This window comes from Lepisosteus oculatus, chromosome 8 (genome assembly GCF_040954835.1).
Source record: "Lepisosteus oculatus isolate fLepOcu1 chromosome 8, fLepOcu1.hap2, whole genome shotgun sequence".
Lineage (NCBI taxonomy): Eukaryota > Metazoa > Chordata > Actinopteri > Semionotiformes > Lepisosteidae > Lepisosteus > Lepisosteus oculatus.
This window is the reverse complement of record NC_090703.1, coordinates 11,184,479-11,201,781: the sequence shown is the minus strand read 5'-3', so window position 1 is coordinate 11,201,781 and position 17,303 is coordinate 11,184,479. Positions and strand designations below refer to the sequence as shown.

The 17,303-nt window shown below is 41.2% G+C and overlaps 2 protein-coding genes across 4 annotated transcripts; both read left to right on the top strand.

The window, feature by feature from the left end:
* Window positions 1-206: 206 nt before the first annotated feature.
* Window positions 207-10,239, top strand: LOC102695589 (kelch domain-containing protein 1). 3 transcript variants are annotated; one of them, XM_069193204.1, is made up of 13 exons: window positions 208-842; window positions 1,355-1,425; window positions 1,907-2,024; window positions 2,354-2,466; window positions 3,492-3,576; window positions 4,014-4,124; window positions 4,938-5,018; window positions 7,550-7,608; window positions 7,787-7,899; window positions 7,996-8,068; window positions 8,375-8,459; window positions 8,815-8,867; window positions 9,728-10,239. In XM_069193204.1, exons 1-13 carry the CDS (start codon window positions 744-746, stop codon window positions 9,873-9,875), a joined length of 1,209 nt encoding a protein of 402 aa, XP_069049305.1. In that variant the 5' UTR covers window positions 208-743; the 3' UTR covers window positions 9,876-10,239. The 3 variants fall into 3 exon arrangements, with proteins under 3 accessions (XP_069049307.1, XP_069049305.1, XP_069049306.1); XM_069193205.1 differs by having other exon boundaries at window positions 210-842; window positions 4,041-4,124; XM_069193206.1 differs by lacking the exon at window positions 8,815-8,867 and having other exon boundaries at window positions 207-842; window positions 9,728-9,820.
* Window positions 10,240-10,983: 744 nt separating this feature from the next.
* Window positions 10,984-16,882, top strand: dnaaf2 (dynein axonemal assembly factor 2). The gene is made up of 2 exons (XM_006632388.3): window positions 10,984-12,683; window positions 16,002-16,882. Exons 1-2 carry the CDS (start codon window positions 11,214-11,216, stop codon window positions 16,644-16,646), a joined length of 2,115 nt encoding a protein of 704 aa, XP_006632451.2. The 5' UTR covers window positions 10,984-11,213; the 3' UTR covers window positions 16,647-16,882.
* The last annotated feature ends 421 nt before the right edge of the window (window positions 16,883-17,303 follow it).

The following is a 17,303-nucleotide window of genomic DNA, read 5'->3' as shown; positions in this document are numbered from 1 at the left end:
TGCCCTGATGCGGATTCAGCGTCCGCCTCTCTCCGCTCTCCCGCTTCTCTTCTTCCCATCCTTCAAACAACCCGCCACAGGCAGACAGCCGCCCTGGCGCTGTGCACACCTGCAGCCGGGATTCACCTCCCTCCCCGCCCCCTATCCCTCCCTCCGAGGGGCGTGTCTTCACAGTAATTCGGGTAGGAAAAAAAATAACATCTCCGCGAGGAGTTAGCTACTGGAGGGACGTCTTTGTCACTGAGCTCGTCTTAGCCTTAAAATCATCTTGCTTTAGACAGAATGGGCTTGAATCTCCCCGATTTCTATTGTCTTAACGGCGTTGTAAGGCACCCATACAGAAGCAAAGTGAGCAGGAAAAGATTTAGATGGATTGGCTAAAGATTTATGCCCCATCACGACTGCTAAGAATCATGTTTGTTGACAGGCAACAAACGACATTTAATTGCTAGTACAGTCCACAGTTCTGTGTATCTGTGTGTGTGTGTGTTGCTGCAGATGTCTGTGTCTGCGAGTAACGTGTAAATTCTCTCGATACCGGTACTTCAGGTCAGGATAGAGCAGTCGAGCAGAGCTCTTTCTCGCACTGTGTGCGCTGACCAGCACGTCGACATGTTGTTTGTTCCTCAGCGGTTGCCATACTCCTCTGCTCCCACCATCAGAATAAGAAGAAAATAAAAACAAGACCTGCCGATAATGGCCCCGTCTTTCAGTAATTTGCCCTAACTCTGTAGTTAGCACCCATGTCCCGTTCGCAGATCGCAGAGGCCGTGGCTGGCGAGCGAAGCGGTCACACGGCCGTCGCGGACGCCGGTTATGTGTATGTGTGGGGAGGATACGTGGTAAGCACAGTTACTCATCATCTCGAGAGTCAATACAGTTCACAGCCGGGTTAACAAAAAAAAGACGATAAATTCTACTTTATTTATTAGGAATAGCCCAGATCGGGGCTTTTTCTGGTCCCTGGTCCCGGTTTATGACGTTTTCGATTGGAGAGGAGCGCTCCAGATACACGACGGAGCCCTTTCATGAGCAAAATAATTGGTTTAATTTAACGCTCTTCACCGTTCTCACCTTTGCTGCTAAAAGTTGCAGACTGCAAATAACTTACAAGATCTATGAGCTCCGATCCCAGTGCTAGAAATAAAAGACAGCTTGTTTACATAACTAGGGAAGGCACGTTTTCTGGGGCTCTGACATTATAGACTGCGCGATGGTATGATTTTAAGAACTTGGCGCAGTAGGGACGTCAGGTTAACTGGGACCCATTCTCTCACCGTCTCCTACACAATTAAATTTTGTTACACGTGAGAACAAAGCCCAAGAAATAATACTATTTTCTGCATTTCTGCAGTCAATTGCTGAACACGGCGTATTCTACCCCAGTGATGAAATATGGTTGTACGATGTGGACAGCGGGATATGGTAATCTTAAACCTGAGTTATGAGCCAAATCAGTAGCCTTTTGTTAATGCACTGTGTGTTAATAGCAGAGCTAATAATAACAGAGTATTAAGTGAAGTTTTTAAAGTGACGTTTCAAACCATTAATCTGACATATCCATGGTACTCTTAATGTCTTTAGAGGAGTAGACATTGTACATTGTGTATAATGGTGTCTCTGAATTCAGAAATATCAGTTTCCTGTCAGAATAGATTATAATAGTAATTTTCAAAGGAATAGACTTTTGCTTTAGCAGTTGTTTTTTAAATAATTTATAATACATTTTGTTAAGTGACTGATATTTCCATAACTTTATTACTTGAATCATATTATTCCTTGTTTGACGCTTTTTGTAAAGCATAATCAAAGACACACAGCCCATTCTGTAAGTACTCCCTCACACAGCAGAGATGTAGCATCAGAATTTGGCCTTGTCATAACCTTCCCATTGGTGAATCATCAGGCAGGCTCATCCAATGGAAGGAGATGCCCCTCCCCCCATGTCAGGCACCTGTGGCTGTTCTTTGAATGGAGAGATGTACATCTTCGGAGGGTATAACGACAATGGCTACACAAATCAGGCAAGTTGTGGTTAGGGTTAGGGTTAGGGAAGCCTTTACAGTGCTTTCCATTTTTAGTGGACCAAATCACAGTGCTGCGATTGTCACAGTTATCTGAATGATGTGCAAATGGCAGAAGCGTTTGTTAATCATAATATCCTTTTCAGGAGAGGCCATTATGCATTTTTGCAAGATAGGTTTGGATGCTGAAAATGTGAACAGGGGTTCACTGATTTCCACTTGGCCTGTTTTTTTCAGTTCATCGTATCTGTATTTCTTTAAAGATGGCATATCAGATAGGCGGAGTGATGCATCCAAATTTGCTCTTTTGTCATCTTCTGCTTCTGCAGCTTTATTGTGTCAACCTTCGAAGTGAAGAATACACCTGGAAGAAAGTGAGCTATGCTGAGGGCTGCCAGCCAACTCCAAGAGATAAAAACTCCTGCTGGGTTTACAATGACAGGTACACCTGTAAAACTGACAACAGCCAAACACACTGAGCACATACAGCTTGGCATGACTGAGACACAGGTGCCTCTTTCACCTTAGTATTTCCATTTCCCAGTCTAGCCATTAGGGTTAAGCTGCACCTTTCTGATTCTTGGGGGATCAATATTATTATGTTCACCTGTGATTCATTCAGCTAGTTTTCTTTATAATGGAAGAAACAAACATCTTCAATCAACAATTTGCCTAACGTTCCCCATTTTTTAAAAGCAATGTCTTGTATTTAATGTTGGCCTTGTCTTGAACGTTCCTAGACCTGGAGAAGTCTTTCATGTGAACAGTGCTTTCATATTACTTGTGTGATTCAACAGGACAATGGCATCATTGTAATGTAGAATAAAAACAGAGAGAATGATTGACTTAATGAGAGGGCATAATGCACAAACACTAAAAACTCTTAATTACTGACATCGTACATTCCTATCCCGACTCCTTATATGTGAAGAATTAAGGGTTGATTTTTTTAATGTAAGTATAATTTCCCCAGATTTTTCCTCTCTCTTTGTGTAACTCCTCTAACAGTAAAGCTTCTGAAAGCTTTGTTAATTATTCATGTAGTTTCTCCCTCTCAGTCTCCTGGAGGCCAAGCTTGGGGAATTGCTAACCCTCCCCACTCTCCAAACTAGCACACAACCAGAGCAAATCCAACATGCAGGATGAACAAGCCGGAGTTTTTACAGTCATTTGGGAGGCAATTTATAGCCGCCTTGCACGTGTACCTTCTTCATGCACACTTTTGAGCAAAACACGGGGAGCATAAATAATAGACACGGGCACTTTTCAAAAAGGAAAAAACACAAAGCAAAACTGAATCCGTTGGCTCAGCAAGTTAGTCAAGATTGTTGGGCATATTCATGTGAGCTTCAGAGCTCTGTGGCTGTTTTAGGCAAAGTCAGCTGACACTCCAGGTAGGCCCAAGCCAGCTGTTGTTACTGGATGAAAGTAAATATCCTCACTTCCCTGTTCTTTCCTCTCCTGCAGGATCATTTACTTCGGTGGTTATGGCTGCAAGAGATTCAGTGAGATCAGTGACTCCACCAGCTTCACTGTAGATGAAGTCTCCTGGGTACTGCACAGTACATCTGTGGCACCTCTTCATTCCCATGGTCCCCATAACTCTTTATTTCAGTCAAGGGGAACAGGAAAATAGAAATCCTTTTTAGTTCAGTTTTTTTTTTCACTGTGTTACACATCACAGCATTATTGCAAATAACAGTGTTTTGTTGTCGAACCTATTTGACTATTTGAGGCACAGTGTGCTTCCTTTGACTCTAATAAAAAGTAAAACACAAAAGACTAAATTTAAACCTGAGTCCACCTATCAATGTTAAATTCCAAACATTTCACCTCGTGATAGATTTGTGTTCCAGAGGCTACTTATCCCAAAGGAACCATGTTGGACTTGGTGGATTAATTGATTTTTATGTTTAATCCATACCATAAAGTAAGTCATGTTTTTATGTCAAATACATTGGCTTGTTTTAATTAAAATAACTTATACAGACATCCTGCTGCACACTTCTCATCCAGGTGGGGGAGATATTTTGGGGCTGGAACAACGAAGTCCACGTTTTTGACCCCCAAAAGCTAACCTGGAGTGAACCAAGCACCAGAGTAAGAAACTTTAAACATTCTTTGAATTTCGGTGTGCGCTTTGTTTTTGCAATGTTTTGTGCAACGTTGTAAATGTAATGCCTGGGGTTCTTTTCCATGAATTCCTATCAAATACATCTGTAAGAAAGGGCGGATTGTTTTGGGAATTCTGTGTATATTATTTTTGGAATTACAGAAGACAGTTCTATTGAATTCTATTGAATCTGTTAACAGTACGAACAGTGTAAATTAAATCAAATTCAGGTTCAGGGTTTTAACAGCCTCAAATGGGAGTGTGATGAGTATTCAGATATAACAATCTACCATGTAGAAAACTATAGACCTTAGTAGGAAGGTCGGTCTCTTCTCAGGCCATAAAGGCCCATGGGGGGCAGGGGCCACCATTTTTCTTGACCATCCAACACTGGAGGTGGAGGTGATGTGGTCAGTATCACGCTCCAACCAGCCTATTACCCCCAGAAGGATTAACCCCCGGTACTCATTTGGAAAGCAGGCTGAGTGCACCTGGGAGCCATCTGGAAGGAATTAGAGCAAGCTACATCACCTGCCCCTACCTGGGATTGAACCCGGGACCTTCAGGAGCCAGACGCCCTTGCTGTCTGAGCTACCACGACTCCCTATATAGACCTTAGTGCGTATATAAAATTAAAAGATCCAGGATGGGAAACAGTTGAAACATTTACTGGGAGACCTTGTGCGGCTGGTGCCCGTAACCAAAAGGCAGCATGTAGATTTGATCAAAATAAAACAGTTGCCGATTGAAGTGAACTGAGCTCTGCAGGTCTGCACAGTCTCTTGGTCTTGTTTCTGCAGGGTGTTGTCCCGGCTCCCAGAGCTGCCCATGCCTGCGCCACTCTGCACAACAAAGGATATGTGTGTGGTGGTCGAGTTGTGGTGAGCAACGCCTTACACCCAGGCTCCTGCCATCCGTGCAGTACAGACTGTCATCGCAACAGGCTCCATAGTCGTTCAATAGTAATAAAAAGAAAGTTTATTTCCCATAGTGCTTTTAAAAGCAGCTTCTCAAAGTGCTTAATGGAGGGGGAACAGTTAAAACAAAATAAAAGAAAGCAGTTAACAAAGATAGGAGATACATTTAGCACAAATAAATAAAACAAGGGTTTCAAAGGGCAGTAGACAATGTCAGGGGCAGACACAGACGCCAGTGAAATAAAAGCCTTTCTGAAGAAGGTTTAGAATCCGGATTTGAAAGCACTAAATTGAGATGACTCTCTGATCCTTGAAGATGATTTTTGAGGACAGAAGCAGGGGCTTGGCCACGGGTGGGACTGGGTGGGCCTGAGCCCAGTGAGCTCAGGGTGAGACCAGGCCCACCCTGATTGATCCTAGGCGTACCCAATCAGTCCAAAGTCATTTTTCCCCCTTGTTTGCTATTGGCTCGCTGTATCTTTTGTGGCCAATAAGAAAATGATGTAAATATAGTGGGGCGGTGCATACGTAGCCATAGCCTGATTGGCTATCGTTGTCGTCAGACTCTCTTAGAGCTATCTAGCGCTAGGTTTTTGGTTTATTAGCCAACATGGCAAAACAAATGCATATATGTACATTTTTTAAAAGCCACCTGTAGATGACCAGACCAGTCCCGAAACAAATAAGACACATGGGATGCTAAAGGTATCTTGGGATTTTAAGGCGTACAGCCTGGCTTCCCGAATACAAGTGTTTCTGGAACGCAAGCGGCAGTGCCGCGTTTGCTTGTAGCAGCTCGATACGTGCTCCACCTGTAGGAGTTCAGCACGAAGAGGTTCTAAAATTTCTCCTGTAAACAAATTACAAGTTTTGGAATGCATGAATAACATTAAGATAATATTGACGGGTAGCTGCGAGTGTGCATTTTACAGATAACTATTCAGATCGTATCTAAATGCCCTGCAGTATTTTTAGGTGAGCGACGTTTACAGAGCTAAAATACATCCAAAGTATGTATTTGACGCTTTTATTAGCAGATCATTCTTCCAATTAAAGGCACGATGAGTTGGTTAGCACTGTAATGCGACTATAACAATTCAGTGTTGTGGAAGTCTTGTGGAAAGTCACGAATGTCCAAATTAGGTGTCTTCTGGCATCGAAAACAGAATTCTAATTTCGTTGGTTTCATACAAGTTTAAAAGCATCATGAAGGATCTACAAGATCTTAAGAACTTAATATTTTAAAACCTTCGCAGTTTTTATTCTCATGGCGCCTCACTCGATATTACCCTTGCGGCGATGCATTTACTCCAACCTCTGAAACCCATACGTGCGTGCACGTTCTTCTGGTACAGTGTGTTATGTTCAAGTCCGCTGAATATTTAAAGGCAAGGTAAAAGGTCCGTGAAGTTGCCCACCTACAGACAGCACAAACACTGAAAAACACTGAAAAGCACTCCATTCCTTAGTGCTACGTTTGTGCCTTTTTGTGCCATTGAAAGTAGTGTTTGTACTGCTTTCATTCCCGAGATACATTCCCTCAAACAGGCATACGAAATACTTAGAACTGTTACAGGCAACAAGTGAAAATGAGCTCTTGCAGCTTTTCTTTAGCTAAAGACAAAGTCCTCATATGAGAGGCCTTTGCAAACTATCTGTCATTTGAACGGGAATTTGCCAACTCTCTAGACAGTGACGAGATTATCGCCATGTTCAATTCCAAGCCCCGACGCCTGTGTCTGGTCTAGAAGGCCAAAACCTCACAACAGAGGTAGGCACTGATTGTTGTGTGTGTGTGTCCGCCATGGCACAGTAGCGTTCAGCAGCCTAGGCAATTGTTTCTTGACCCGTGTCTGTGAGAGAGGGAGACAGAATGTATACAAGGTTCCGCTAATTCTGCTGTTTGATTATACCGCTCGAAGATTGCATTGTAAATTGGAGGGGTGCCCCTATCTTGGCAGAACGGTCAGTTAGGGCCCCGTCCACCCAAAACTGAATTCCTGGCTACGCCCCTGGCCAGAAAGCTAGGGCTTTGGGGCATAGCAAGAGCAGGCTCTGTCACCTGTAGAGCGTAATGGATAACTCACTGGATCTGCAGTGGAGTGAATTTGAAGAGCTGCAGGTCAAGTAGCCCTCTTCTGCGCTGTATGGGTACCACAGCAGAGCAGGAGCACAGAAGCCCATTCTAAAAGCTTGTGCGCATATCCCTCTTCAGTTCTACCCCACACCACATTTAGTTCAACAGTGTAAAATTTGGTAGCTTGTTGGTAAGGAAAGTGTCATGATAGGTACCGTACATGAAACCAGGTAAGGGGAAGTGTCCAGTGCCAGAAAGAGAGCAAAAACAATACTGGAGGCCATAATAAAAATTCTGAAAGGAAATTGAAAATTACCGTCTTTTATTCAGAGTTTAGTTTTTAATGTAGTATGAGAATGTTTTCACCAATTTCAGGCTCTGTAGCTCAATTGTAAGGACATTATCTGTTCCCATTTAGAACACCAGGACAAGCGATATTCATTGCCTGGATCTGGACACCTGGACGTGGTCAGAGATGTACGTCTTTTCTCTCTTGCCTGTTCCTGGAGTTGGTACAACTGTGAGGGGGATTTGAAGGTGCAGAGCCCGTAGTTGGTGTAGTTGTGGAATAATTTCAATAGAAAGAGACGACAGGCACACCTAAGAGGGAATGTATGTGTTTTTTGAACTGTGGTGTATATGATTACGTTTTTAGAATTCACACTTCAGCCCAAGTTCCTGCTGGTCGCTCCTGGCACACTCTCACCCCTGTGGCCGACAGCGTGCTGTTTCTGTTTGGTGGGCTCAGTGCAAACTGCGAACCCCTAAGTGAGTCACATTGTATCTCTGTCACTGCTTCAGTTTATATTGTACCGATTGTAAGAGCAGAAAGCACTGACAATGAGTTCAAACAACTCTTTCAAGGTGACAGCTGGACGTTCAACACTCACAGCCGAGAATGGAGAGAGATGAAGCATCTGCAAAAAAATACTCCACGGTATGAATTATTTCTGTGTGTGTTGTCCCCAAGGTCCGCTGGAGTATAGAATTTGCTTAAGGTAGAAAAGCACTGCAACCTCACGGTAAAGCCGTACAGAGTGGAATGGGAAATAAAATCAAACCCTTTGGCAAAGTGAAGTGAATGGAAACCATAAGCAAGGGAAAACGGCATGAATGATGTTTGCATTTACTATGATAAATGTTGAAATAGGCGCCAGTCTATTGATGTAATCCAGGTTGAAGCACCTTGACGTCTGTCCTTCAGCTGTGACAGATTCCTTTGATAACAGTGCTGTCTCCTCAGGTTGTGGCACACTGCCTGTCAGGGGAAAGGGTCAGAGGTCATTGTCTTTGGGGGAAGTCAGGATGATCTGCTGTCAGTAGACACAGTGAGTAACCTTGCAGCCACTGGTGAGCAAATGACCACAGTCCTTTTGTGTTGGCTCTAAAAGAGTTGAGCAATGTAAGTCCTTGGGTTATGCATCCAATCATTCATTTTACCACAGTTGTAAAACAGTTCATGCAGATCAACTGCTTTATTAATTCTTGTGAAAATAATTTTGAATGAGCATAGCAGTGAAAAATGTTAATCCTCCAGGACGATAAAACACCTTTATTAACCCAACCTGCCTATTTATTTTTTCACATTTTGGAAGTATGACTTCCTTTGTAAATCGCCCTGGGCATTCTCCACATTTCCTTCCACATGAGATTAGTACATTGTCTATTGCTTTCTTTTACCAGGGGCACTGCAATGATATTCTTGTCTTTCAAACACAACCTTGCTCCCTTGTCAGGCAAGTATTCCATTTGAATTATTACTAATACATTTATCATCTTAATAAAGATGAATTATTTCTGTGTCATTGATTAATAATTGGCCCCTGTGTTCTTATTTACCACTGGGGCCACTGGCTGGGTTCTAGAATGCACCACTGCTGTTTAATAGCAACTCAGAAAGCAGCTCTTCTGTCAAACATCACAATGGCTTTGTAGTCAGGGTTTCTGCCATCCAAGAAAAAAAAACATCCTTGCAAACTTCCAGATTTAGACTTCGTCTGTACAAAATTCAAGTCTAGTTAAATACCCAGAGTTTCATTTATGCTTTCCCGATAGCATATACATAACTTGAAACAAGTGCATTCATTGCATGGAAAGTGGCCGGACTGTATTTCTGAAAGTAGTGTCTGCACTGCAATGTTACCATGTTTGCTGTAATTTGGATACCTGGTATATACTGTAAATGTATTTCTTCACGGTATGTTGCTACAAGGGTTGCGTAAAGATGTGACCTTCAGCTTTTGTGACCTTTGATAGAGTCACAAATAACTGAATAATGCAAAAACATATCGGCAGGGTAGAGTTAAAGAAAACACTTTTGGTGCACTTGGCTTGGCTCTTTCAGAACATGAAAGCTTTTTTTGTGTTAGTCAAAGTTGGCTGTGTATTGTTTGGAGAAATCTTAGTGTTGTTGTAAAACAGACAGCTTAAATCTGTTTTAGCAAAGCCTGTCACTTTTGAATGCAGTCAGCTGCTTTGAGGCGTAGAAGAATTTGTCTGGTGTTCTGGGATGTTTAGTTGCTACACAGTGAGCTTGCTACTGTGTTGAAGTGAAGAAACATTTCCTTCCAAGTTCACCTTGTTTCCTTGCAAACAGGTTGTGTGAAGACTGCATTGGGAAAAACTCCAGGGTCCTTAACGAACAGCTGTCATGGTTGCCACTGAAACTTCGACAAGCAATACAGAAAAGGATTTTGTTTTTTGAGATAGCTGAAAAATCCACCAGAAAAGACAATTCTGCATAAGCATTGCAAAGTATGCCAAAATCAAATGCATTTTACTTTGGTATATGTAGATTTTCATCTGTAGTTTGATATCAACAAAATATAAAAAGCACAGTAAGACTAGGGTAATGTAAGGACTGTGTGATGTTTTTAACAATTTAAAACTGAGTGAAGGACAGGTACTTCCAGGAAAATCAAAGTCTTAAGAGAAAGGTGAATTGCTCTATGTTTAGTTTTATTTACTCTATAGCACTTGGAGGGATGACACAGTAACTCTGGATTGCTTTGTTAATAGATACTCAGAGGACACTATGTGTTGTCTTATTTTACTTCATAGAAGTGTTGTTTAACACTTGAATAAAAATAAATTTAACACTTGATATAACTGTGATTGTTATTTTGGGCAACATTTGGGCAATGAGCTTTAAAAATATTAAAAAAGATTATAGGTAACTGTTAATGAAAGTATTGCAATGCATTGGTGATACAGTATGTGTGGAGAAAACCTAACATATACTTACTTGTTTTAAAGGGTTAGAAATAATTAAGCAGGATAAATTCACATACTGATTCAGTGTTTTACAGATATACTGTACTTCTGTTTAGGTGTTTACATACAATCTGACATTGATTCCTGTTTCATTGCCTACTTCATATTTTTTAAGGATTCCAACGCATAAGAAACTTCCTTTAACTCTAACTCCAACCAGTTGAATGTCTGTATTACCGAAGCTCATTTTTGCCATTAACGGAAAAAAAATCCTCAATTATTTTGTAATTACCAGTACTGTACTCTTTTAGATCTGTTGGCATAGTTTATAACTATGAAACAACGATGATACTTTTAGCATTGGTGCTTGTTCGTGTGAAAATGTTGGTTTGATTATTAATAATAATAATAATAATAATAATAATAATAATAATAATAATAATACAGTATATGCAATAGTATAATAGTAATTTGATAGCGCTTTTAAGTTTCAATTTTCTATCTAGTTGATCCTGACTGGAGATCGCGCCATAACAACCACATTGTTTATCTTAGCAACGCAAGAGACGCGGTTTCCATGGTTTCGTTAAGTCCTTCGTTTGTAGTTGTCGCGGAATATTTTCGTCACTCGAAAATATTAACCTTTTTTTTTGCTTTAAAAAAGAATAAAAATGTATTTAACATTTTAAGACGACAAAATAGCATAGAAGCTAGAACAAAAACTTGAAAAGTCCTCGTTGCTTTCGACATAATTCTAAAATAAACCCTGCATGGATCACGTCTATAAAATGCGACCTAAACCAGCGGAACAGTAGTTTGAAAAGAAAGTTTGAAACGCCTGAGGAGTCTGAACTGAAATAATTTTAACCATGGAATCGGGCTCAAAACTCGAGGAATTAAATTTAACTTCGGATGAAATCGACCGCTTCAGCAAAGCCTTCAAGGATGAGAAATTCAGGGAGATGTTGAAGGAATATGCAGAAGAAATCTCAAATCCGGAGAACAGAAAGAAATATGAAGAAGAAATAACGATGATGGAGCAGGAGAGGGGCATGGATATACAGTTTATTCACCCCAAGCCGTGTCGCGTCCTGAAGACGAGCGTGAGGGGTGAACAGAAATGTTTTATCAATATCTGTAGCAACGAGTTGATCGCTAAGCCTGAGTGTAAGCCTGGAAAGGGGAGCGACGATAAATTGGGACAGCACTGGTCTCTCCCTTACAGTCTAGCACCGGGAAGGCAAGATCTGGACTCGAAAGGCAACCGACACATGATATACGATGTCGTATTCCACCCAGATACACTTTATATTGCCGGGAAAAACGAGAGATTTATGAAATTAGTAGACAGAACCGCGATGGAAGGCATCCAGAAACAGTTCAACGTCAAACTAGATGAAAGAAATGTCAAGGTATTAAAAATGAAGTACAAGGGGGTTCCCCACCCGGCGGTGATTCGTAAGCCTCTGCACGGGCATCCGGTTAAAGAAACGGAACCGGTGAACCCGAATGATCCTTTACAGTTCCCATATCCTTACGACAAAAAAGGAAACACTGCTCAAGAAGATAACACTGTGATCAGAGAAGAAAAATTAGACTACATCAAACCGGCACCCAACCAAAGCAATGAGCCCACTGAACCCCGTTACACGATTAAGTACAGGTCATACATTGATTTACAAGATTACACGTGCTCCCGCGACACTGCTCCCGGCCCTCGACCCAAAGAGATCGTGATCACCGTTGACCTGCCTCTTCTGAAGTCGGCAGCGGATGCAGAGTTGAACGTAACGGAAAAACAGTTCTTGCTGGAGTCCAAGAAACCAGCGTATAGACTGGTAGTGACTTTACCTTATCCCATTGACGAAAACCAAGGGGAAGCCAAGTTCGTTAAGCTGAAAAAACAGCTGGTCGTTACTTTAACTGTGTTGCCACTGAAGCGGCCGCCCACAGCCCAGATGAACACTCATCTGGTCGGTGAAACTCTGTGTGGAAAGGACAGGTTCGAAGATCTCGAACCCGGCAGCGCTGAAAAGGCCGAGAACGAAACACTCGCCGACGACCTTGTAAAACAGCAGGAGACCAACGTGATGCAAAGCCCAGCTACACCTGTCTCGCCAAAGTTTCAACCGAAAGAACTTGACCCGTCTGAAGGCGTAGACATCATTCCTGAACCGATAGCGACTGATACTCAAAGGGGAAGTGGAGGAAGCATCTATTGTCTGCAAAGCAGTAAATCATGCTGTCCAAACGATGCTTCACAATCCACGGACCACACCTGTGATGACCAACTCGCAACGGAGACAAACCCATCCAATGATGAATTATTCAGAGTAGAGGTAAATATGTTAAAAACCGCCTATCCGGACGATAATTAGGGTAGACCTGGAAACACTCCCATTCATATTCTCGGTTTACAATATCCCATTTTGTACCGAGTGGAATGGAAAGCGCCTCTTTCTTGTACTGTTAATTAACATCTTAAAGCTTTACTCGCACAGCTAGTGAGTATAAAATTGCATTCCAAACAAAATCTGTTACATGCTGCAACAGACTGACTGGTTCTTTAGATTTGAGTGCGATTTGTAGACAGGCTCAAGAATACCAGCAGCGTCCAAAGTTGTAGGGCAGCTGAAATCTAGAAATCAAGAACCTACTCGAGAACAATCTGCAGTCCTAATATTTACGGAGGCTCAGTAGTCAACATCAGGGGGATATTACAGTGCTTTTATGGAACAATATTTTCCCAACCTTCTTTTCACTTATGTTCATATAAGGTTGTCCTAGCATTTACTTTATTGTGTTCTCATGTGGCATTGGGTTGACAGCTTGAATGTGAATTACGTTACTGAATAATGAGCCGTCAGTTCCGTTCTAAAGTAATGTACCACTGTGGACTGAAATATATCGCACCAGCAGACTGTACAGCTTAGCGTATAGACACAAATGTAATAAATTAAACAGTTCCAGACAACACATCAGTGAAATAGTACCCTGAAAATTGAGAACACTTTAGGCTTGACTGCCACTGTGCGTGCGTAAAGCAGCCGTCATTGAAACCATCCACAAGCTTTACCTTTTAATAGGATAAAAGTCCACAGAACAGTAGAACATTGGAGTGAAACAGTAATGGAAAACAAGGTTTCTGATGTTGTACTGATTTGTCTTTGTTCTTCCACGCTCTTTCTCAAAATGGATCATTATACAAAGAGAGGACAAGCCAATCACAGTCCTCATCTTGCCTTCCTTCCCTTTTTTCAACTGATACGATATGCAAGCCTTGGCATCAGAGCCTGAAAAATCAATGTAGTTCCTATTGAACATCTGACAGCCATGCTATGAAAAATGCAATAACCCATCCATGCATTGGGAACATTATCTAAAATATACATGATCTGAAAGCACGTTTTCCCTCTTTTGTTTTTTAAAAAAAGGTTAATGGTTTCAAAAAATTAACTTACTGCATATTGACTGTTTTAAAATACCACCTTTAGCAGCTTGTAGGCAGTTAGATTTGTATCAAGCTGTGTATCTTTTGTAAATGCTTTGTTTTCCTGAAGAAGCTTCTCATCTGTGCTTCTTCACCCTAAACAGCAGCAAAGAAGTGGAAAATAAAGCTTTGTATCTAAATACCATCAGTGACTCACACACAGGAAGGGCAAATCATGGTTTACATATCAATCATGGTTGGTTATCTCTTACATTTTCTAGATTATATTTTCCCTCAGCTTAGGGAGCACATTCTACTTGCCAATAACAAGACAACATTTTATACAAGGTTAAGTAACGTTGTGAACGCTCCTCCATATGTGCTTCAAGGCTAGGGAAGGCTCAGTTGAAACATAGTTCCCTTGTACATCTATACAATTTCTGCTATAACTTCATAACAATATGGATATGCTCGTACTAAAACATTTTTTCGATCCACTTAGACTTTGTTGCCATCACTGATGTTCCAACATCATTCCTGTGGAGAATTAATGCAAGGCTCACTGTCCTTAAGGTCACCTTACCTTACTTGTCATGGGTGGTCACCTTGGTCACGTTGCACAATGACCCATCTGACAATCAGGATCTCCTTTCCTTTGGCCCAATGAAAGGAGGTTGGAACGTCAGTGAAAAACTCCAGGATTCAAGAGTAGAAGTGTAGGAATGGCCCAGGGACCAAGAAACAGAATCCCTAACTTTCTGAAATAGTAGCAGACGTGTGAGGATGTGCAAGGAGAGTAAAGTATACTTTGTAGATAATTCACTAACAAACTTTATTCACTTACCTTGGTACAATTAAAAACCAAAAGGAAACTATTTTGAAATGATGAAAAATTGCTCTTTCACAGAAGGAAAATGTGCTGTGGTCATATACACTGCACAGGCACAATATTGCACAAAATACAATTTCTTAAATTAAAAAAGTGCACATAAAAAATTGGGTACTGGTGGCTATTCTTTAGTCAGTTTGTCAAAAGCATCGTTCTTTGTGGATTGATGCATGTCACATGAATGTACTGTATCTTGATTGTTACTCCTCATGCTTTGTGTCTCAAAGAGGTTTTAATTTAATCTTTTTATTCTCATCAACAACTTGGCACCCCTTGGGTAAGGGATGCTGACAGTTTCTGACAGGGCTTTGAATGTGCCTGCAACTCTGTGCTTTGATAGCTCTAGGATGCAATCGGTAACATCAGCTCCTGAAGGCACAGATGCCCCTCAACTGAAACCAGCTGCTGTTCCACCACTAATCCCTCTGCCATGACCTTTTCCAGGAATGGGTAATCAAACATTTGCAGGATGTTGCCGTAATCAGTGAGTTTATAAATTAACCAGTATAATTACCTGGGGATTTTTTTCCTTCACTTTTTGATTGTATATGCTATAGTTGTCTAAAAAGTACCTTTCCATATACTCTTTACACACAGATTTATCCTGTCTACCATGAGATGCTGCAGCTTGTATTTTTGCAATAATTAAGGTTGAAATGGAAGTGACAGTAATGGGTTGCTTCAGAAACCCTTTGTCATTAAAACACAACATTCTGCACAGAAGTCTTTTTGCAATATAAAAGCCAAATAAAAGGATGGTATAATGCATTTTCTACTTTTCACACTCACTTACATACATTTTGTTGGATAAGCTTTCTTTATAGTTTGCAGCTTTTCCAAAAATACGTGATAAAACATGGGTTAGCATTGATGCCTTCCAGCACTGGGGCCCTGGGTTCAAACCTGGTGAGCTATCTGCCTGGAGTTTGTATGTTTGCGTTGTGTTTGTGTAGGTTTTCTCCTACAGTCCTAAGAGAGATGGGTAGGTTAATTGGCTTCTAGGTGGCATGCAGGGTGAACCCAGCCTTGCACACATTGCTTGCTGTGACAGGCTCCAGCTGTCCTGTAATCCTGTACTGAATTAAGCAGTTAGAAAATGGATGGATATGTAATAAAGCTTTGAGAACTTATGATAGGATTTTAGGCACTCAAAATTGTATTCCAACTGCCTTATGTTACAAAAAGAACCTCTTTTTGCTTATTTTTTTTAAATCCTGAGGGCTACAAATGAAAATGGAAAAAATGATCTAGGTTTCACATGGTGCTTTGTGCATGTGCTCATGCTGTAGGCCCCCTTACTTTCACGAAGATGAACTGTTTTAATAACTTTTCTTTCAGAGGGATGCTGACATGTCTCATCAATCTCGGGATGAGGATAATAATATACCAGAGGAAACTGCAAATGCTGCCTGTGTCATTCTCTCCAGTGTGGACAGCAGTGTGAGAGATGAGCCCTCATCTCCAGAAGCTGTTATTCAAGAGATGGAGAAAGAGACCAACACGCATGCAGCAGTAAAAAGAAAACAGATCACTACCTGCCATACAGCATGTGAGCCTGTCTGCAGGTTTGCACTTAACAAGGGCAATAGCACAGAGCAAACGAGACCCGCCTCAGTCAAACAGGCTACAATGAAACATTCAGAGACTGTAGGCAGTGATCTGAATCCCAGTGCTCCTTGCTCAGATAGCAAAGAGGTACCTTTTACTGCTTTGAAGACAGCAGGCACACCCGTTGCCACTGGCATAGGGCAAAGAGCTAGCAGAACTGCGCATTTTAAAGAGGAGTCTGGAGAACGAGATGGAAATGAGCTTGATGAGGATGATCTACTGACAGAGCAGAAGAATGAGTTCATGGACAGTGAACCAGCACCAGCTATCATTAGGGAAATTAACCCTACAGATGGCACTGTGGAGGTTCTTAATAATCACACCACTTCGGCTGGATTCTCATTTCTGAACTCCCTTTTATATGAGCTGGACTGATGCTGTTCATTATACAGTCCCCATGATAATTGCTACTTCTCCATTCTCCTTTATTAGTCAGAAAAATAAACTGTTTGCAACACGTAGTCAAAACATCTAATTTGTTACACAGCAAGTACGGTATTGAACAACAAGCCATCTATTTCTGTGTGTAGTACTAAACATTGTGGATAGGTTGCAAAAAGTCCTCTAACTATATACGTAAACATATTTCCTTAATAGAAACTGCGGGTTAACATCATATAAGTATGCATCTTACTGATATGCAGTGTTAAACTTTTAGGTTTCCTGTGACAGTTAATGAATGTGTGGGTTCCTTTCTTTTTTTAATCTATTTCTGAAACAGCCACAGGAAAACACTTCAAGCATTCCACTAAATTTAGAAGTCATTAGCCATTGTAGGCGTTCTCTATCTTGTGAAGAATATTGTATTAAATAATCTGTTTATTTCATGAATCGTCTCTTTAAGTTCTGTCGTAACTTTATGATTTACTTTCAGTTATCCCCGTATTTATTTTGAAAAGGAGTTAAGTGACGCTTGCTACAGCCCTCAGGGAAATGATACCATCAATTCCAAAGGAAGGAACCAGATCTGGTAATAGATGTTGGAAAACCTGTTTAGACCAGTCTTGTTTTATACTTAGAGATAAAGATTAA